General features: G+C 41.8%; 2 protein-coding genes across 3 annotated transcripts in view; one reads left to right on the top strand and one right to left on the bottom strand.

Annotated features, from left to right (window-relative positions):
• Nucleotides 1-20,749, bottom strand: part of CRY1 (cryptochrome circadian regulator 1) — a 46,284-nt gene extending 25,535 nt beyond the window's left edge. Inside the window, exons 1-2 of one of the 2 annotated variants that reach the window (XM_062492124.1) lie at nucleotides 20,734-20,749; nucleotides 13,280-13,451 (exon numbers count right to left, since the gene is read on the bottom strand). In XM_062492124.1, coding sequence (XP_062348108.1) covers nucleotides 13,280-13,437 — 158 coding nt within the window. In that variant the 5' untranslated portion in view covers nucleotides 13,438-13,451; nucleotides 20,734-20,749. Of the gene's footprint in view, nucleotides 1-13,279; nucleotides 13,639-20,733 lie in introns of those variants that run through there. The other variant, XM_062492123.1, reaches the window with a different exon arrangement.
• On the top strand, nucleotides 16,989-22,455 carry MTERF2 (mitochondrial transcription termination factor 2). Its single transcript, XM_062492125.1, is given in 3 exon segments — nucleotides 16,989-17,024; nucleotides 17,026-17,047; nucleotides 21,254-22,455. Coding segments are annotated over 3 exon segments (1,260 nt in total).
• The last annotated feature ends 611 nt before the right edge of the window (nucleotides 22,456-23,066 follow it).

Here is a 23,066-nt window from a genome sequence, read left to right as displayed (position 1 = left end):
TATTACCTAGAAGCAAATTACAAAATTAGAGTTACTTGAGAGTATAGACATGGTCATACATAAATTTAAACCACCTTATTCTCATGTATCCAAATTCATTTATTTAAATTAGCAGCTCTTAAGGCTTGATGTAATTAAAAGAGAGCTGGCCTGCTTTATAAAATATTTCAGCCACGTCACTTTTAGCAATCTAAGCTGTTCCATGAGAAAGTAACAGCTAAGGCTCATTTCAAAAGAACAAGCACAATAAGAGCACTCCAATGAGATAGTTTTGCAATCTGATCCTGAAGGACAGATTTTATACTGCCCTTTTTTTTACTTCATTAAAACCTTCCTCCTCTCCTTAAATTGATGTCTTTAAAGTTGCAATTAGTGCTAGTAAAATTCTGCAGATTTTGTTTCCTGTAAATGAAACACTAGATTAAATAAATAAATTTCTCAATTACACTAGAAGATAATTAAGGATAGAGCTGAAATCCTTTAGCAAGCACAGAACTTGGTAGAAAGTTTGGAAAATGGAAAAAAAAAATCCTGAAGCTATTACTGGAAATCTTAATTAAAATTGACTGGTGCTCACCTTATGGTGATCAGACTTTCAGCATTGTCTTAACTTCCCATTGCTACTATTATGAATCAAAATGCCAAAATTTTCTGAACTGGTCTTTCAAAACTGAAATTAGTCATTTATAGCTGAATACAAGGTAAACTTGATAAAGGTGTTATCTTCATCTGCCACAACTTGAGCAGTTCTCTGCAATACTGGAGGTCAGGACCAACAGAAGGTACATCACTTGAAGTAACTAAACTGATCTTAAAAAGTTACACAGTACAGTTAAGTAGAAGATTTTGATAACTAAGGAGTGATGCTCAGTCATCTCTGCCCAAATCACAGTAGTTTAGATAATTATTTTATGAAGAAGTAAACCTTTACTATAACAACTCTACTTCAACATTCTCCCCATGTACCTATTCCTTTTAGAAGCCAAGAGTTGATTTCCAAAATTCACTTCCTAAACACCAGTGACAGCTTTTTTATTACTTTGTTGAACAAATAAAGGTAGACAATTGGGAATATCCTTTTATACAGAATCACTGTACTTTTTTTTCTTTTTGCTTTGTGCCAATTAGAATTAATAGCAAAAGAGAAGACTCAGACAACACTGACAATTAAAAAAAAAGGGGGGGGAGGGGGGAGAAGAAAAAGAAAAAAAGGAGCAGGCACCAAGCCCACCTTCCTAAATGTGGATGAACTTTGTTGGAGACAAGTGGTTAGTATAAGAGCAGTTGAATATCAAGAGAAACAGTGAGCATTCCAGAAGAGTGATACTTGTAGAATTATAAAATATCCTGAGTTGGAAGGGGCCCACAAGGACCACTGAGTCCAACTCCTGGCCCTGCACAGGACAACCCCAAGAATAACACCATGAGAGCATTGTCCAAATACTTCTTGAGCTCTGTCAGGCTTGGTGCTGTGACCACTTCCCTGGGCAGCCTGTTCCGGGGCTCAAGAAAGATTTCATCTGTTCAGAGAAAAACGTGGTTCTCTGGTTTGCTTGTTTTAGCTCTAGTTATTTCTGTAGACAAAAATTTATAGGGTAAGATCTGTAAGCTCTGAACTCCGGAAACAATCACCAGTGATAGGCATTGTTATGCAGAACCTTCAAGCAAGGAACAGATGTTCCCCATGCGGAACAGAAACAAGCAAGCCTTACTTGCTTTAATCCTCATATATCCAACATCGGGGGCAAGACCACGGGGGCGTGGGATAAGGAGGAGTCCACAAAGCCTGCAGCTTCCATTGTTACTTATCTCCGAACGCGAACATTTCCTTATAGCGCTTTCAAGAAGAACATTTCAATATGAATCAACAGAAACAGTTTCGCAAAGTAGGTCGTTGCTGCAGCAACGGGGCGGCTGTTTGGACTACTCCCTGCCACAATGACCTACTTTTCCAGTTATATGTAACCGCTGTAGTGGATTCGAATATTCCTCCCCTATGGAGCCGCTCCGAGAGGATTCCTGTACCACAGCTGAACTTCCTAACAGGGACAGAGAAAGGCTTCATTTGAGCAGGTACAAGCAGCGGGTCGGTTCTGCTCCTCCTCTGTGTCATATTCAGAAGTGTCGGTGGCTAAAGGTCACATGAAACCCAGTACGTGCTCGGAGCTCACAAAGTGCCAGGGCAGCGCTCAGAGCCGGAGGAGCTGATAAGGAGTGGAAGGGGAAGGTGTGAAAAGGAACAGGCGCCCGTGAACAGCACGTCCCCTGCCAGACCCTACAGCTGGCACCAAACCGCCCGCTCCTGAACCGCCATCCGAGCACGAGGTCACGGACACCATCCTTTCATACGGGTCTAAATAACATTCAATCGCCATAAAGGAAAAACCCGGGTGAACAGCAGGTAACGCTTACGTGTTTTCTAAACCCTACTTAACCCTGTGTGCGCTGGAGAGGAGAGACACAAAGGTACCGCAAAGGAAGAAATGTTGACCATGACATAATTTCCTGTTTACCGCTGCTGTTAAAGCCAGCATTTTTCCTTATGACAAAGGAGAAAATGTCACCTCTTAAACGAACGAAGGAAATAATTATCTCTGTAGAAATAAGACTACAAGATCTCAAACATCCGTCACACAGACTTGTACTTGGGATTGAATATGTTGATCAAAAAAATACCTAAGTTCAAAAGCTTTCATTCATAAAAAATTCTTAAATAAAAATTCATTCTTTAATAAAAAATAAAGAGACATTCACAAGAGACAAACATTACCAAGCAAAAGAAAACTCATTCCAAGAAAAGGCAAGCTAGGCATTACCATATAGTACACCATAATTAAAACTCCAGTCAACAAAAAGCTTCTGACAGATAACACAGCTCATATGATGAAAGCAGAAAAAATGAAGAATACACAAAAAAGCTCTCCAAAGCTTACTTTACCTAAGGTATGCTTAAAATTTCTAAGTTCAGCAGGAAAAAAATACTGCCACTGGTGACAATATAGTACAGCAAGTGGAAGCTTTTGGAATTTCCCACACACTTTCATTTGGGAACGAGCCACTTAGAATCACATAACTGTTCCTGAAAATCTCAATACTCTTCAAACAAAATAATAAATTTAAAAAAAAAAAAGCCTAAAAATTATTTTTACTTCGCCTCTGCACTTGACAAGCCATTGAGCAACATCTGCAAAGACAGGATTCTGGAATACAGACTAATAAAAGAAAAAAAAAAAGTGCAGAATTATGATGAGAAATACACAAAACTGTTGCTGAAAGAGCAACACGGAATTACTAGTAACACTTTTCCATTTCAAAGTGTGATCTCCAATGCCAAAAATGCAAGCTTCATTGTACTGCCTCATATGGAAGCAGTAAAGAATTGGAGGAAAAATTTCTTCAAATACTGCAAATGCAGCATTGAAGAATTTTTCTTTGACAAACACAATGTTTCAGTGTTGGCACTGAAAAAGAGAGGTTGATGGAAGTATATTCAAAAGAATGCAAAAAGCCAAATTCTAAATCGTAAAAATAGAAACAAAAACATTATCCCCCACAAATGCATGACTGGCTTCATGATTTAGAAGAAAAACATACTGCTGAAATAAGGTACTCCTCAACAGCAAATTTATTGGCAACTAGCTTACAGGAAGGAAATTTCAGTCAACTGAAAAGACCCTACTCACTGAAAAGCACCATGATGTGGTGCTGTATGATGAAAATTAATTTTACACAGGTCTCCTCGGGTTACAAAAGCCTTGAAATACAAGGGGAAAACACAAAGCAATTAAAGCAGAACTATCAATATCACAGCAACTTACAACTTTTTCTTTGTTCATAAACTGAAGAAATTACATACTAGGAGATGTTTCCAGGTTATATAAGTGAAAGAGTATGCTAGAGAAAAAAAAAATTAAAGTCTCTCATAGAGGCCTTTATGGAAGCATTCACAGGATTTTGGAGATACTGTGCAAGAGCAGTAAACAGCAAACAGTTACACTTGCCTAAAAATAAACATGGATAAAGCACAGTAAACTAGACCTTACCAGGCCTGTCACCTACTGAAAAGTAACGAAGGAAAGTCATAGGAATTATCCCTAGGCAACACAAATAAAACAATTCAGATGCCATCCTTGGCTTGATCACCCTCATTAAGCCTTGGATGGTTTCAACTTCTTGAGTTCACTAATAGCAAGACTTACAAAGAACAAAACTGAAATGCAAGCTCCTCCCCAAAGACCCATCCGAAACCTGGATGGCAAATATTATGGTGTAGAATATTTTCTTTTAAATGCATGTCTCAGTTTTGCTGATGTAGTCATGCTTCTCCCATGAGACAGGAAAAAGGGAAAATATTAGGTAATCGCTGCTAAAAGCCATAATGTTTTCTTCAGGACTTCTAGAAAAAAAAAAAGAGCTTGTTTAGTCTCTAAAATATAAAGTATAAAGGAGAAAGAATGAAAAAAAAAAAAAACCACTTGATGTCACAGGATTTACAGACAGAAAATCTTAACACAGAGGAAACACTATAGAGAACATAGCAAAGACAGCATTTAGTCCATTCTTCAATTAATCCAATATATTAGAAATCAAGCCACTAACTAATTTCAATGCCAGTTGCTCTATAAAATGCAGTATCACAATTCTCTGTACACTTCCCCAATACTTCAGAATTGCACAGATTGTGAAATTGAGTTAAGTTTGCCATGGTGTCCTGTACCTTTAGTACACAGCAAAACTGCAACCATTCAGAGCATGACCATGTTTTATGAACTATACAAGGCATGAAGGAACAAGCAGCCTACATGAACAAAATGCCTATTTATTTATTTCTCTGTCTGGTGCAAATTACTCTCCTATTGCTGCTTTTTCAATTAACTTTTCTCTCTGTCTCTCAATTGCAGCACAGTTTATCCCTCACTGAGAAGGTCAGTAGAACACTGGCACTGAAAAACAAACAAAAAAACCCCCTGCAAGCACTGAACTCCACAGGTTCCTTACTATAAAAATTAAAGCATTTCCTAGGTCATGGATTTCATACTTTGGATAGATAACAGACAGAAAAATCCAAGTTTTCCTTACAGGAATTGTTCCTAAGAAACTTGTACTGTAGATATTTCATCCCTATCACTGAAGAATTAATAACATATATTCATATTTCACAACTTCCCCATTTGAGCTTAAACAGAATTTTGTCAATGTTTCTGGTTTTAATTCTGAAGGGATAAGGGTTTGTGTTCTGAAAAGGTAGAAATCTTCAGTGCAAGAATTTTACAGCCTTTACTTTTCATGTGTTTTCATGTTTGTGGCTCTTTACTGTGAAAGAGCCACAAACATCTTTAACATCTTTCTTTAAAGAAGAAATGCATGAGAGTGAACAGGAAGAGAAATGCAGAGAAGAAATGCATGAGAGTGAACAGGAAGAGAAATGCTTTTCTATAAATTAAGAAACACTGACATAAAGCAGATTCCTAAAACAGGTCCAGAAAATTTCTCTAGTTTAGTTGCAGGAGGATGTAATGCATAACACAGAAGCTCAGGTGTATATCACATACCTGTTAATACAGAAATTACATATGCAAAACACATCCTAACCAATGTTCAATGGAAGAAATCCCTTCCATCTCTGATAAAACTGAACAGGTTTTATCTTATTGTAAAAAAGTTGTCGCACTAACATTTTTCAAAGAGATTTTAAGCAACAGTTTGACACCTGAATTTACTCATTTACTTCCAAAACCCTGAGTATTATTAAATTCTTATTTCCTACCCAGGTTTACTAACATTGAATTTTAGACTTTTCAAATACTAATACAATTTAAAAATAAATAGTAAAAAAATTATCAAAGTACAGAATTTGCCAAAAAAAGCATATTTTAGGAAGCTCCATTCACTGCAGCTCACCTACTGTCTAAACTAATGTTAACAAAGCTCATGTGTTGTTTTTCATTATCTCCACTAGTAACTGGAATGCACTCCAATTTTTAACTGTTCCAAAAGTGTAAACACCCATGCAGACTTTTTCCACAGCCATCTCCACTTATACACTTGAAAGAGAACACTGAAATATTGACCTGTCCTTTCCAGTCTATCCTTCACCTCCAGTGAAGCTTTAGTCCCATATAAAAAATATTTATGCTCACAAAACTCCAAAGCAGTGAAAGCAAATGCTTTATGGTGACCTGAAAAAAAAAAATGGAGGCTCCAGGCTTAGAACACTGCAATTATAACTCACCTCTTGACCTAGATTGCAAAGAACATGAAAGCCAAAAGTACACAGAAGCACACTAACTAACCTTGCTCCATGTTAAATTAAGAGCTCTGAGAAATCTAAGTGAAATGTATTGCACTAAAGCATTATGAATTTCTTACCCTGGTAATCAAATTCAGTCCTTTCCTAGGGGTAACCAAAGGTAGGGCTATTAAACTTGTTAAAATGTGATAAGCAAATTACTAAGCCCATGGAACACAAAGCCACATACTCTTACACTCCTTACACAACCCACTCATGCTCAAGCTGACTTTTGCCTTTTTAGGTCACTATGGTAAAGTCACGAAACTCCCTAAAGCAAAGGGTTTCTTTCAGTATGCAAATCCATAACAACACAGACTTTAGTGTGACTTCTACAGTGAAAAAAATGGCCGACTTTGCTGGCAGCTTGACCTTCTTCCTATCACAGGTTATATAACTAACCTGAAAACCTGCCAGGCACTGAGACACAGTATGGGAAAGAATCACTTCTGAAAATAAAGGCTTTCATGCTGTAGATAAACTTCCAGAAACTGAAAAGTTCAGGCAGTGCACAATTATAAGGTTTTTCTGCAATATTTGCATAATATATTTAAAGAGTAGCTTCCACTGGATGGGATAAAGTCATCTTCCCAAATTGGAGGAAAATTGTACTTTATTGCATTAAAATGGCCAAAAGCAAATGATAACAAAATAACTTGCTTTGAAGAACTGATGCAGAATTCATTGACACTGCCACATACTGATCAGTTAAGGAAAAAAAATTTAAAAATCAGTATTCATGACTGTCTAAAAAAATTTGCTTTGACATTCATCACAGATGCTGTTTGTTGGGGTTTATCACCTTCCCCTTTTGTGACCAGAGCAGAAAACAATATGAGGTGTGGACAGATTACCATGATCTACTCTAATAAAGAATGTGATCTATTGATATTTCAATAAAATAAAACAGAAATAGATTACTGGTCCCAAGAGAAATAAGATTAAAAAAATCCTATGGACTTGTTTCAAAGCCACATTTCTCCTTTAATATTCAAAGTCCATACTACTATTACATATCAAGAACACTTGACCAAGATCTTCTCTGGACATCCTCAAACCTGGAGATAAGTGATGTAAAACCACTTAAAAAAACATAAAATTTCTTAACCAGAGGAATTAAAACTCCTTCAAGATCAACCTTGGAGTCAAAATCCAGATTGCACAGATGCCCACTGTAATTTTTCTGGCCTATAGTAACTGCTGTTTGGAAAAACCAACTTACTGAGCACAATTTAATTTTCACTACCACCTGCTCCCTCCACACCAACCTGTGCAGCCTTCTTGTCCAATTGAATAGTAGTTACATTACAGAATCTGGCGATACAAGATCATTCACCAAAATAAGGAAACAAGCACAGTGTAATTTCTCAGCTAGCAGGCTTATTTCTCACATTCTGACAGTCTGACAAAAGAGAAATCACATCTTTTCCTGGCACAGTAAAAAGGCCAATACTTATTTTCAGCAATATCATTTGAAAGGGTGTCAACAAATGGCAAGCCATAGAAGAAACCAACAATCCCCTTCCAAAAAACACCTGGTGGTTACTGCAGACATAAGCAATGCAGGCCAAGAGTGATATGACCACTTCAATCTGACTCAAACCTATGCTGCCACTGAAAGAAATGCTACCTTGCCCTTCCTACTCTTTGTCTCTTCACTACTACTATGGTGACCTTTTTGCTGGCACAATCTACCACAGAGCTAATCCCACCAAAACTGGCAATTAATCTCTTTTGGACAGATTGATGAGCTAAACTGGCTCACCACAGGGTTGTGTGCTATCATAAAAGGGTGGAACCAACCCTTTCATCAACAGTGCAGGATTAAACCCATGAGGACATACGTCAGTGTGCTTCAATGACGTACTTTGTAAATCATAGGGCTAGATCACATAACACAAATTATAGAACAGAGTTGCTGAACTGCAGGCACTTTTGGGGTAAAAAATGTTTTTTGTGGAAGAGAACAGGTGAGCAACCTAGGGGTGTGGCACTGGGGGGGGGGGGGGGGGGGGTTTCTCCAATCTAAGTGCAGGTACCACAGAGCTCCCATCTGAAAATGCAACTTCTGAAAACAAGCTACAGCTTTTTCACCGATTCATCAGCCTCAATTTAATGGGCTGGGTGAACAGAAGTGCTCCAAGTGGCACATGCTGCTCTAGAGCTGAAGCAATTCATTAGGAGATATGCTGGGTTGCACAGGGTTTGCATGGCCACAAGTCAAGGTTTTGGGGGCTACAAGGGTGGCTTGCTGTGTGAGAAGCTGCTGGAAGCTTTCCATCTGTCTGTCCAGGCTAATGCCAGATGGCTCCAACACAGACCTGCCACGGGGCCAAGCGAGCACCTCTGGGATAATGCATCTGACAGGAGGAAAACATTCTCAGGGGCCATGGAAGCCAGAGAGGAATGAGAATGTGTGAGAGAAACAATTCTGCAAACTCCTGAGTCAGGGAAGAAGGAGGGGGAGGACACACTCCAGGCACCTGAGCAGATTCCTCTGCAATCGATAGTGAAGACCACTGAGAGGAAGGCTGTCCACCTACAGCCCATGAAGGACCATAGTGGAGAAAATCTGAGTGTGAAGAGTCCTTCCTCTGAGGAAAAAAGCAGCAGAGACAATATTTGATGAACTGACCAAAACCTCCACTCCCCATCCCTATGTGTTCTTCAGAGACAGAAGGTTGAGAAAATGGAAGTGAAGCTGAACCCAGAAAGAAGGAAAGGGGTGGAAAGAAGGCGCTTTAAGCATTTAGTTAATTGTCAGTTACCGTATTCTGAATTCATTGGTAATTAATTCATTTTCCCCATGATGGTAATGGCTGAGCAATCTCTCCTTGTCCTTATCTTGACTCACGAGCTTTTTGTTGCATTTTCTACTCCCTGTGTAACTGAGGGAAATGACAGAGTGCCTTTGGTGGGTTTCGTGTTAAATATTTCATAAATCAGATAGATTTTCATTCTGAGTGCTACACAATAAAAACAAACTTAAAGGGATGTTTTCATCAGGGAAGTCGTAATTATTTCTGTGCATTCATTTTTACATACTAAGCACGTCACCAAAAATTAACAAAGTACAATACACAAATTTTGTCTGAATTACACATATGAAACTCAAATCACTCATAGATTAATCCTATTGACAAACTTTTTCCACCAATCCTCCATCCAACAAACACATCTCTATTGGACAAATCATAGGTATGTGATCTGAAACTGTAAGTATATTTTCAAAACCAGAAGCACAGAATAGCAAAATTTAATAGATATTACAGAAAGATGTCTCAGTATTATTTTTTTTAACAAGTTCCCATTTTCATGTTTTAATTTTTTATTTGCTTGGAATTTGACTGGGAAAAAAATAACCTCTTGTCTCTCTCCAAAGACAATACCACTATCTGCCATAATAGCAGCAGCTAACTTTGAAGGATGTTGAACACATCAATAATCTCACAAAACCTACGAGAAATACAAAACAAATTCTATTATTCTTATTTTAAAAGTGAAATCTGTTCTCTTCAGGAATGATTTTTTAAAAAGAGAGAAATACAAGGATTGGCAAGATTAGACTATCCATCTTTATTGAATAGGCTGCTGCACACCAGTGTTTTAACTAGAATATCAAAGACAGACACACTCAAAAAAGATAAACTAAAAGAGGTAAATCATTACCTAAATTAAATCCTTATGCAGCAACTAACAGAAGGTTTGCATTTCTTATCAGGTATTGTGATCAATTGTCACTCTGTCCTAAAATCAGGGCTAAATGAAGTTCTCCCCTAGGTGATGTTGTTAAGCATAAGATCCCATTCTCCTTAATATGGAAAAGTCTGTGAGCACATAGGAACACATTTTTTCAGAAGTAGGTAATGGTTACTTGTTGGAATATGCAAGTTACATTCTTTGCCTGCTTTGTTGACACAATTAGATGCAAGCTAATTCTACTGCCTAATGTTTAAGGGCAACTGACAAAATTTTCAGAGACTCTTAGTGTGATTTTAGCATTTGGCATCTCCCTCCACTATTTCTCCATCACCTTTTACTGCATCAAGTAACTTCTCTCTCTCAAGTGTTGATCTGTGAACAACACTTTTAACTCATCCCATAGAAAAAGCATGTTTCAATGAAAGCACATCTTGATTTATTTGACAGCTTGAAAAAAAAAGGAACAATAAGAAGAAACAGATCAGAAACAGAAAAAACATGAAGCGAGCTGAGGGAAGTCCTGGCATTTGTTACGTAGCATTCATGAATTTAGAACAGGTAGGCTGAATGCCAAGAGAAAGGAGGTCAGTAAGACCATGTGACTGCTTAGTAATTAGACTTGCTCAATAGTGCAATTACACAAAAATATTAGTTCCCGATTGTTACATGACTGTTTAAGGACAAAAGTTAATTAGAAAGCACCAATCTATTAAAGGTTGCTGTTTACCAGATTTAACACATATTTGTTAATATAAGCTGTAACCGGTGACCCTGCAGAGTGAAAATACTCTAACAAGAAATTAAACCTCCGGTTTCTCGTATTCTTTCACCATTTTTCCTCATGTAGATTGTGTTAGTCATAGTTTGACAGAGAGGAGTTTTACCCAGGGTACTAGGCCCACAAACACTTGTCAATCAACTCACATTAAGAAAGGACCACTGTAAATTCACACCAGGAGGTTAAATTTGACTAACCTTCCTAATGCTGAAGGGCTTCTGCTCCTAGTCTCAAATAAAATAGTTTTGACTAATTCAACATCCTACTCAACAGGCACATAAGCAACGATTTTGCTCATAGTCATCAAGTGAAAAAGAACATTAAATGTTTTATCATTAAATATAAGTGCCAAATGAGACTAGCAAACCAAAAAACTGCATCATAGATCTTGTGTATACTTATTGTGTCTGCACTGGTTAAAATGTCTCATTAAAACCACTGAAACTTAAAGTGGATTTATACCAAACTAGCAACTGTCCATTTAAGTAAAAATTTATTGAGAAGAACTGTAATAAACATACAGCTTTAACAGCCAGTTATGCTACACAGCTATTGTACTTTCAAACTTGAAAAAGAACCTGATGATCTCACAAAACCAAGCCATACAGGCAGCAAGATTTCCTACTCAAATTCATGTGCAACATGTGCCTTCCAGGAGATTGCTGGAAGTGATTTGGGCAGGGGAGTTGCAATCTACCCCACACTCAGTCCCTCTAACCAGCAACTAAAACCAAGTGTTTTTTCTTCAAATGTAAAATGTAGTGGAAGGACTAGCTGCCTTCTAAAACACTGAAAATACTGTTAAAGTAAACCAACCAGCAATATATCACACACAAATGTTCTCAAGGACTCTATTAGCTAATGATCATATTACACAGTCATTGAAGAACCAGGGCAATAGCACAGGAAGACATGAACTTCCTCCTGCTAGAATCAAAGTTCACATTTGTCTATCATTCACTAGCTCAGAGAATACAACCAAAAACTGTTCAGTATTTCAACTGCAAGGTACATTTGAGACCTGTGAAGTATTCTTAAGGCATATGATTTCCTAACACTTAGACTGGTACAAATTGCCCACATTCTTCTAAAACTTAAGTAGGTGTTCATGCTTCATCCACAGACTTAAGACCTCTGAGCTTCTCCAGTAAGTTGAAATGTTATTCAAAAAACCTTATCCCTTCAAAGCAAGAGATGTAAAAGTCTCTTATAAATGTACATCATGAATCTCAGATAAGGGAATATCTAACAGTTAATTTTTAAGTTATTTTTGTCAGTGAAAATGAAATAACCATCAAGTTACAGATCACAAGAAGCATATTTATCATTTCTATATCTTGAAAACAAGAAGACTATAAGGAAAAGCTCTCAAAATATGAAAAAAACAGAAACCCAAAACCTCCAAAGGTAAGTTACTTGGTTGGTAAAGTATAAGGTAGAATTATTAAATCTGAAAGAAACAATCCTTCAAGTAAAACCAGTTGAAACCTGAAGTTTCTAAGCTTTATCATTCTTCTATGACGTAGTGTTAAACTAAGTTTCATTGTGCCTGTCCCATAATTAGGCAACCTCTCCACACTGTAGTCTGGGCAGGCTAAGTTCACTAGAATTTCAAGTCCCTGACACTGAAGGAACAGATGATATACAAACTTTACTGTATTATCAACTATTTTACGAGGGTAACAGTTTTCAGATTCCTAGTGATGCTTTAACTAATCTCACATGGCAAGCATGCACAGAAGTCCTATTAACCTCTGCCTTATGGCACACATTAAGCATGCAAGTGTCAGTCACAGCTCCACAGTAAAGTTCATTTTTATATCGGGCAGAATTACAACTGGCCTGACCGTGCAGGAACAAATCAGCACGCTCCAGAAAGGGACACAAGCCAGCCGGAGTTCAAGAAGCATTTAGACAACGCTCTCAGGCACACAGTTGGTTTCTCGGGGCTGTTCTAAGCAGGACCAGGAGTTGGACTCCATGATCCTCGTGGGTCACTTCCAACTCGAGATATTTTCATACCCTTCCGTGCAGGAACGCTACTCTGAGAAAGTATTTCTGAGCTAAGCTAGAAGCTTCATAGGTTCTCCAGGATGGAATCGCCCTGGGGTTCCCAGCTGCCCGGAGTTCTCTCCGGGTTGCTCCCCAAAGGGATTTCCGCCCGGCAGCAACCCCGCTCAGCTCCAGCGCTCGGGCACTGAACCGCCGCCCTCGACAGCGAAAACAAGCGTCTCCCCTTCCCGGGAAGCCACAGCCCACCGCCCCGCACTCTGCCACGGGCTTCCCGGCTCCTTCTTCCCCGTCCCTCCCACGTGCGCCGCGGGAGCCGCAGCCCGGGCCGGCGCTGGGCTGGATATGTAACACGGCCGGGCCGCAGGGAGGGCGAGCGGCCGAGGGAGCCCGGCGCTGGCGGCGGCCCAATCGGGCGGGGAGGGGAGGGGATGGCGGGGAGGCAGCGTGACCGAATACATAACGCGGGGATTAGGGCCCCCGCAGCGCCCCGCACTCACCGCCACCTGTTGATGCCCACGTTGGAGGAGCCGGCGAACCAGGGGTCCAGGATGTAGACGCAGCGCACCGTGTCGGCGCCCTGGATGCATTCCCACAGCGCCGGGTTGTCGTGGAGCCGCAGCCCCTTGCGGAACCAGTGTACGGCGTTCACCCCCATGCCGGGTGCGGGCGCTCAGCGGGAACCGCCGCCGCCCGCGGGGCAGCTCATGGCCCGGCGCCGCCGGGCGAGCACGGACGGGCGGCGGGCGGCCCGCGGGGCCTCGCTGCGGACGACTCTAAGACCCGGCGGAGACGGCGGGAGCGGCCGCCCGGCGGGGACGCATCACCCCGCGGAGCCCCCGCGCCGGGGAGAGCACGGACGAAGAGTGGGAGCGCTGGGCCCGGCGGTGTCTGGCGGAGCGGCGACGGCGCCCTGCCCGCGGAAAGCGCCGTCCTTCCTCGCCGCCACCTCCTCGCCGCTCGCCCTGTGACTGCGCGGGGCTGCGCCGGCCACTCCGCCCCGCCCCCCGCCGCCCATTGGCCGGCGCCTCTCCCACGTGACCGCGGCCCCTCACGTTTCTGAGGTGTGTTCGCTACCGGCGGCGCGCGGGCGCAGAGAGGTCCGGCCGGGCGGCCGCGCGCCTGCGGCGGGGCCGGAGGCGCCCAGGGGACCCGCGACCTCGGCGGGAATCCCACCCGCCGGAGCGGCGCGGGGCCGGCGGGCCGCGGCGGGGCCCGGCTCTCCGCCGCTCCCCCGCGGTTCGGCGCGGCGGGACCCGGATGAGCACGGGGCCGCGAGGCAGGCTCTTGGTGGCGCCGCTTCCGCCGGGAGGCGCGAGCGCGCGCCCCCGAGCCTGTTATGTATGGGGCCCCCGCGCGCTCCCGCCCCCGGGCCGTGCCCGGCGGTCCCACCGCACCCGGGCCCATCCCGCGAGAAACAGGCGGGGCGCTTATGTAAGTGCGTGCGTAGGGAGCATCTGCCGGATTAGCCGAGCTCCGGAGGGCCCCTCCGGCCCTGACGCTTCGGTGACGCGGGTCGAGGGCTCGTTGCTGCCCGGGGCCGTCCGGGACGTGTTGGTCACAAGGAAGCCCCCGAGCAAGAGAGAGCGGCTCGGCCGTGCGGCGCTGCCGCGTCCTGACAGGCTTTCAAGCAGCAGAACGAGTTAAAATGGTCCCTCTTGCGCCGTTAGTGAAGCCATTACTAAATGGAGAATTTCTCACCCCCGTTAATTGCAGAGCCCAAACCACCGTCTGTGTGCTGCCAGCACAGCGGGTTTCCCCGGACCGGCTCCTTCGTTACGCGGGGCACACAGCAGCCCATGGGGGCATCGCACTGACAGCGCTCAGCACAACCCTCCGGAGCCTTAACAGGGCTGGCTCTGGATACAGATCTGAAAATAAAGCTCCACCTGTGCATCGCAGCTCAAATCTACAGCTTCCAGAGTGTTCGCAGACAAGCGGGCAGCAACAGCAAGAGTGGTCTCACTAGAAATAATGTCTCAAGTAAAAGGTAGCAGAACCAAAGCAGCAGGACGGACCTTTCTTAACTTCGAGGATTCCAGACAGTACTTAAGGAACTGTCATTTGTCTTTCTCCTAAAATACTTCATTTCCTAAGATCCACAGAAAGTAAACGTCAACAAGGAGAGCAACGTGCATTATGTATTTGTATCCATGCTTTTCTTTCCTCACTTTGAACGACATAATAAGCACAGTAATAGAATCACAGAATCATTTAGGTTGAAAAAGACCTCTGAGGCCAACTTCTGACTGACCACCACCCTCTCAGCTAGGCCATGGCACTAAGTGATGGTGATTCCAACACCTCCCTGGGCACCTCATTCCAAAGTTTAACAACCTTGGGCGTGAAAAAAATTCCTCCTGAGGTCCAGCCTGAGCCTCCCTTTGTGAAGCTCGAGGCTCTGTCCTGTCACAGCTTGCCTGGGAGAAGAGGCCCCACCTGTCATTGATGATCAAGGTATGCAAAGGTCCCAGCCATGATTAGAATCCCCTTTTGCTTAGCCTTACACACAATTTCTTTTTAAAAGGTGTAGCATGTGGAGACCGAACAGTTTTTAAACACTGACTTTAACAATAGCATAAATTATGATGAGTTTTTCAATTATCACTTTGTTGTATGTAGAAAATCATATTCCACAGCTCATCAGTCTGATCCAAGAAGAACATATGGGATTCCCTCATACACCTTTGCTGCAACTCAGAGCTGGAGCACTGGGGTCATTGTAAAGTCAAAAATTGCTTTCTCAATTATTACAAAGTTCGTTCTTATTTGCCTGGTTGTTTTATTGTTATTATCATTAGCCAAATATTCAGTAAATAATTTTCAAGTAAATAAAAAGGAAAAGGAAGTTCAGTAGTTAATGACCACTGTCCATCAAACTAATGTAAAAAATACTGTCATTCTTGAACACACTGAAGAAGTAGATTCCTTATTTTCAAGGAAAGTCACTTCACAGCATAGTTTTTATTTCAAACACTGAATTTATTTGTTTTTTTCAAACACAAACAAATTTAAATTGCTTTTTCGTGTTCATTATGTGTCCTGCTAGCTCCCCACAAGGCTGTCACACTGAAGATAGCCCTGAATAAAGTCCAGCATCAAGCAATCTGCCTTCTTGGGAATACTGAAGTGGAAACAGCCCTTCCTCACTAGACCTTATGGTTTAATAAACAAATTGCAGCCATAAAAACCATCAGTCTCTAAGGTGTTGGTTGCTACAGGCTAAATAACAATTGCAGTATATCATTAGCATATCATTATGTCAAAACACTATTTGGCTCTATGTGGCCATGCCTTCTATGTGAGACAGTTTGTTCTTGTCTCAGAAGTGAGAGAAAGAACGTAGTAATGTATAATTAATATTGCATTAGGATATATTAATACATAATAGATGCAGACTATATTAATTAAAATATCAGATCTCAAGGGAAGAACTACTCCAACTTAGTTGAAAGAGAAAATAAAATGACAGTTAATCAAGGAACTCATACAAGTAAACGTCTCTACAGTGTTCTCTTGTGAATAACTTTTTTAAAAAATATTGCTAATTTAGCCCAGACTGTGATTGCAAAAAAGAGAGTGGGGAGAAGACAGAAAGGAAAAAAAGATAACATAAAGGCATGAAGTGAAAAAAACAAGCAAGCATACAGTACATTTTGTGTTACAAATCAGAAGCTATTTTCTCAGATGCATGTTTCTAACATCATTGTATGCATTATGTTCACAGACTTTGTTAACTGTGCTTGGAACAGCTGTTATTTAGGAGACCAATGAACTCTGGTCCTAGAGCAAAGTTTCTTTCTATAGCACATCTTTTTCTTCATTATCTCTTTTTCACAGACCCAATACAGACTACTGAACATGTAGCTGACAAGGGTTCACAGAGACAACAGTAGTGATTTTCACTCTGAAAGATGTGATTGTGCAGACTTGGAGTTAGTTAAAAAATCCAAACACATCTAGTAAAATATTTCTAGTCTAGAAATCATTTATGCAACTGCTGATTTGCTATTCTAGATGAGAAATGTAAGTAGATATGGCTACAAAAAATAAGAGAGGAACATGGTTCTCACCATCACAATTCAATTAACTTCTGAAACGCCACCAGAAAAACAATATAAGCCCATGGACTGAATATGAACTTAATTATGTAATAAGGCAGTGGGCATACGAAAAAATACGCTGGTGTAAGACAAGCCTCCCATCACAATGTCGGTGTCACCGAATCCAAAGGATCATCTGCTTCCCGGCAGAGTACAGGCACTCAAGTAGTCTGACTTTTAAACGTTCCGTTCTTTGATATGATATTATTTAGAAATTACTGTAATTATTTTTTTCTATCTACCCCACTAGGTCTCTCTGCGAGCCGTTTTAATCCAACGACCTTTGACTTTTCCTAGTGCGGGCCAAGCCTGCTTCGGCAAGCGGCGGCGGCTCACGGGACGGGCCCGGGACCTCCCCTGCCGGCACATGGTACGTGCCAGCGGCCCCCGCGCGGCGGCGCCGGTGGTGCGGGCGGGCGGCGGCGGCGAGGCCGGTGAGCGCGGGCGGGGGCGGCAGCGGCGGGGGCCCGGACCGGGGCACGGGGGGGGGGCCGGACCGGGGCACGGGGGGGGGGCCGGACCGGGGCACGGGGGGGGCCCGGACCGGGGCACGGGGGGGGGGGCCGGACCGGGGCACGGGGGGGGCCCGGACCGGGGCACGGGGCGCAGAGGATGGGGCCGGGCGGCGTGCAGGGGGATGCGGTTCCGAGGGATGCGCAGGCCGCCGGTGAGGGCGGAGGGAGCGGCGCTCGGGGCGGGGAGGGGCCTGCAGCCGCTGCCGCCGTGCTGGCTGCAGGAGAAGGTGCGGAGTCCAGAGGGTGGGAAGGGGCGGTCCGGGTGGCCGGGCTCGGGGAGCAGGCTGTCTTGGAGACCCTGGTCTTCTCTGTGCTGAAAGTGCCGCCGCATAATGACCAGTGGTTTAAATAGTGCGGTGCGTCCTCTAGCACCTCTCAAATGTCTTTCCTTTCCTGGATGTAAGAAAAAGGTTTTTCCCCGTGAGGCCAGTTGAGCAGTAGAACAGGTAGCCCAGAGGCCGGCTGGGCTCCATCCATGGAGGTTTTAAAGAGCTCACTAGACAAAGCAGCCTGGATCCTGCAGACCCTGCTTTGAGCTTTTGAGGTCCCTTCAAACCTGTTTTAGACTAGGATCCTCTCTATTTTTCCTAGAAAATTATGTTGGCCTATCATATACTTTATAATGCTTTACCTCTTTCCACCAGTAATGCAAAGCAGGGATTCATTTTTTTTAAGTGCAGAAATGTGACCGTTTATTGTGCATTAATCTACAGAACTGCTACCTATCACAACCCATCTTCCTTCACAAACCATTCAAACCCTGTCTACACTCCTCTTTTCTAGGTAGATACCAATTCTTGGTTCACTCAAAGTTCAGTCTAGGCATTCATTAGTTTCAGTTAATTCTTTACAGCCTACTAAGTTTCCTATAATGAGAATGGTAGTGGTCAGGCAGTCATACTGTTGCCCTCTTTACTAAAAGATTTGGTGAACAATCCAGCATGAATAAAAGTTGGAGTTTGCTAATTTTCAAAAAGTGGTATTTGAGTCTCAAAACACACAAGTTAGAAATTCACAAGGGATAAATCAACCAGTTGATCCTTGGATCTATTTCCTATATAAGATTTACATAGAAGTCTCATTAAATAATAAAACTTACAACACCCCTTTACTCTGTATATTCAGGTGTCTGCAAGTGTGCTAGCAATCAGGATTACAGGTAACTTTAACATTAGGTCACTTCCTTATTGCTGTTCTAACACTTGGTGGTGAGAGGGTGCTGATGGCATTGAGAGCAAGCATCTTATCTGAGCTGGCTGAGTTTTTTTTTCTTGATCTCTCAATTGCTTTACAAGCCCCACAGCAATCTAAGTACGTGAAAAGTTACAGTGGGGTCCTGCACATTAGAATGGGCATTGGATCCAACAAGAGCTTTAAGAGAACTCTGAACTCTTGAAAGCAGTTACATACCTTGGAAATGTGATACGGTCGTCTATGGACTTGGAAATCCATCAAATCATAACTCAAGGTCTTTTTGGTTTCTACAGAACATCATGACATTCAAACTCATTCATGTTATTTCACATGTTTTATTTTGCATAGCGCTCTTTTACAAGGGCTCCTGAGTACCCCAGTCAAATGAATTTTGGCAAATAAACTTTTCCTTTGTTTTACAGTATTCTGTGTTTCTGGTGATCCTCACTAACAACAGGGAAAAACTGACTATGATCCCAGACATTTTTAGAAAAGGTAAAGCTTCTTTTAAAGGAATGTAACAACCATTCCCACGTCAGATTTTAGAAGAGCACAATTTACTATATCAGAATTTTAAGTTCTGTAATAGTAAAAATTACAGTATTTTAAGGGACTGCATTACTCACAAGGCAATTTTATTTAACAGCAGGATTACGCATTAAAGTAGAAGTAAGTCATGGCTGTTTTTCCATGGCTGTTTTTTGTGCTTTGGAAATATTATTTGACATCTCAAACAATTATAAGAACAATTCACTTTGCTGCCTGCTTCTAGCTAAGCTGAAGCATTAATGAAGAAAACCCTGATCCTTCAGAGATTTGCTTAATTTGACTGGACCAACTAAACTCAGTAGAACTACTCAGAGTGCTCAGACAGAGGCAGTTGTGTCACTCCTGTGGAGGAGAGGTTTAGTTTGCAGTCACTTTTTCAGGACGTGAAAAGGTCAGCACAGAAAACATCTGTGACTTTTGGGGTTACTGGGAAAAATCACTTGTTCTGTTGTGGGGCTTGGGACAGCACTTCTGAAGTCACAAGGTATATGAAAACAAAACCATCAGCCTTGGGGTTCTGACACAAGTAGTGCATTAGGCAATTGGTTTTGCCTTAGAGGTGTGAAATAATACTAAAGAACAAGTCATCAATAAACAGCTTCTGTTAATCACTCAAGTCTGCATATAGGAAATTACGTCATATTCTGTTAATTTGTGATGTAGTAAGATAACAATAGTCCATCTCAGAAGAAGAAAAAAAGCAAAGCTTTTATCTTGAGATAAAAGACTTACCTCTAGAAAATATTTAACCTTACCTGGCAACTAGAAAAAGGACCTAAAGAGGACCTAACCACTGAAGTGCTCTAAACAAACCACATACTTTCTTAGAAGATGGGCTATAAGGAAGATTCTAGGGCTCTTGTGCAGCTGTGCAATAGGTATCTTGGTCTGTTAGGTAGGAGATTAACAGTATTTTCTCTCCTAAAAAAAATAATAAAAGAAAATAACAACAATAAAAATAAAAAGTCAACCAAATGTAATTTAACAATGATCAGGTAGGTACTTTTTGAAGCATACTAAACTTAGGGAGAGGTGAAAGCAGCTGTCCAAATGTTCTCACTTTCAGTTTGAGCAGTTTTAAGCATGTTACCAGCAGCAGCTATTCGCAGGAATATTGCAGAGATGAGCAGTTCTCCCTTTCACAGTCCAAAGGGTTGTTATGAAAACACCCCCAGGAAGTTAAAGATACTCTTGATGATATCTTTGTTTGACTGCTGCAGCTCCTTTGCCCCTGCAGAGCAGATGACAGCACATGTGCTATTGGTGATAACTGGGCAGCCAGTTTGGGCAAAGGTGAGATGTGGGGCTGGCCCTGTGGACTCCAGCACAGCCACACATCTATTCCACAAGACTACCTACAGAAGAAACCTGGAGGCAGAAATAAGGCATTGGTTCAAGGAGCAGCTGTAGCAAAGTAGGTGCTGGAAGAGGTAGGTGAAGGCCTGGAAATGTTACTGCGTACTTGCTTCCTCCCCCAAAATACCAGGGTGCTTATTCAACCTCAGCTGGTGAAAAACACTTACATAAAGGTTCATGTGATTTTTTTTCTACCGAAATTATAAAAAGAATGATTTCAGAATGAAGTTATGCTACAAACTGCTGCTGAAGCAGCACTGCGTGGTGGGTCTCTGACACATGAGAGAAGAACTCACACTCCAAATAGTGCTTGGGAGGTTAAAGCAAATACATTCATAAGAACTAAAAAAGATACTTAAGATGCCCTTTTTCTTAATTTAGTGGGATTGCTGTCAAATGAAATTGCATGAATCATTTTCCTCATACAGTGTGAGCGATCTGTAAAGCAGTAACAATGTTAGCTGCAAGAAATGGCTGACAGTTTGGAGCTTGTATGACTGCAGGCATTGATGCAGAGCACTGCCCCACGTCAGGGCTGCTGCATCCATGTTAGTGTTCCAGTCAGAACAGTAATCAGAACATTAACCTTTCAAAAAGAGTCTTTCCCCTGCTTTCATATGAAAGCTGGATTTTGCACTAGTAACAAAAACCACTCTGGAGGTTAATTTCTTATGCCAGTTCTGTCTAAACATCAATGATTCTGACCATTTAACTTGTTTGTTAAACGTGTTTTCTTACAGTTGTTGTGTCTCCACAGGATCGACTTCCATGATGTTGAGAGGAGCCGCTCACGGTGCAAAATTCACTCTTCTGTTGACAAGATCTCAGAGCTGTAACCCAGGACTGAAGTTTTCATCAGTATGGCCTGACACAACAAACAGAAGCTTCCTAATACATTCCAGTTACACAACTGATTCGAAGTCAAGAGAGGAAAATAAAAAAACCCTTGAGAATCTCTACAGTTTGTCAGTTGACATCACGAAGATACGCAGACTGAAGGAATGGGTCCTTCTCCAGGATGTGGCCTATGTTAAAGAAATTGCTGGTATCTTACAGGAAATGGGAGCAGATGAGACCACTGTAGCCAACATTATAGAACGCTGCCCCGAAGCAATTCTCCACACCCCAGCAGAGATAAACTCTCAAAGAGCATTATGGCAATTAGTATGCCAGAATGAAAAACAGCTGATTAAATTAATAGAGCAATTTCCAGAGTCTTTTTTTACTACTGAGTATCAGCAGAACCAGAAGGCAAACATACTGTTTTTTCAAGAGCTGGGACTTAAGAATAATATAATCACTAGGTTCTTAACAAGTGCACCCAATATTTTCTATAACCCTGTTGAGAAAAACAAAAATGTGACAGAGACATTACAAAGAAATTATTTAAATTTAGGGGGTTCTGAAGCAAATATGAAGATCTGGATACTGAAGCTATTGAGCCAAAATCCATTTATTTTATTAAATACTTCCACTGCAATCCAAGAGAACTTGGAATTTCTCCAAAGGAATGATTTCACTGACCAGGAAGTTCTACAGCTGCTGTCCAAACTTAAAGGCTTCATTTTTCAACTTAATTCTACCACTATGCAGAAGAGTATGCTTTTCTCCAAAAACATCTTCAAGTGCAGTGATCAAGAACTGAAACAGCTAGTGCTGAAATGCCCAGCCCTTCTCTATTATTCTGTTCCAGTTTTGGAAGAAAGACTTGAAGGACTACTGAAGGAAGGAATTTCTATAGCACAGATTAGAGAGACGCCAATGGTGCTGGAGTTGACAACACAAATAGTTCAGTACCGAATTAAAAAGCTCTCTGCATTAGGATATGATATAAAGAGTGGAAATCTAGAAAGCTTGAATGGTACTAAAAAAGATTTTGAAGTCACTTATGGTAAGATACAATCAAAGAAGGAGAGACCAATCTTTAATCCTGTTGCTCCTCTACCCACTGAAGATTAATTTGAATGCTGAACTCCCAAGTTAAGCAAGAGCAAATTAAAAGGGAAGTTGCTTCTTTGAGAAGAGCTGGATCAAAAGCAATCTTAACCAGACTGTAGCCTTACATTGTACTTTGTCCAGGAAGGGGTCTTAGGCACAACTTCATTATACAATTGTAGTATTCTACTCCTTTCAAATAATGATAGAAGTTAGGGTTACAATAGAGGTTACTTTTTTTCTAAGAGTACCTTAGATGTGACATTTTCTTACCTGACAGGGCATTAACTGCCTTAGATTTTCAGTTCTGTCACTGCACAGTCCAGCCTGTGGTAGTGATTAGCACACTTTTTATCTGACAAAGGGAAAAGGAGGATTATTTTTCCAGGAGTGTTCATCAGTTGGCTGGTTCACTGACTTCAGGAAACACCTTTGGAGTTCTTATCCTTATTGCTAAAGTAGCTCTTGCTCCTGGATCCTGATCTGCAACAGACTTGATTTCTTGGACAGCAAAGTCCTGTTTTGAGAACAGGGGCTGGACATATTTTTTTATTCATTGACTGCTGTGGTGAGACCCTAGTATGTTTGTGTACAAACCATAATACAAACAAAATTACAAGATAACCTTAATATTT

The sequence above is a fragment of the Cinclus cinclus genome, chromosome 4 (assembly GCF_963662255.1).
Source record: "Cinclus cinclus chromosome 4, bCinCin1.1, whole genome shotgun sequence".
Taxonomy (NCBI): domain Eukaryota; kingdom Metazoa; phylum Chordata; class Aves; order Passeriformes; family Cinclidae; genus Cinclus; species Cinclus cinclus.
Note: the sequence above shows the minus strand (reverse complement) of the source record. Positions and strands in the feature narration are given on the sequence as shown.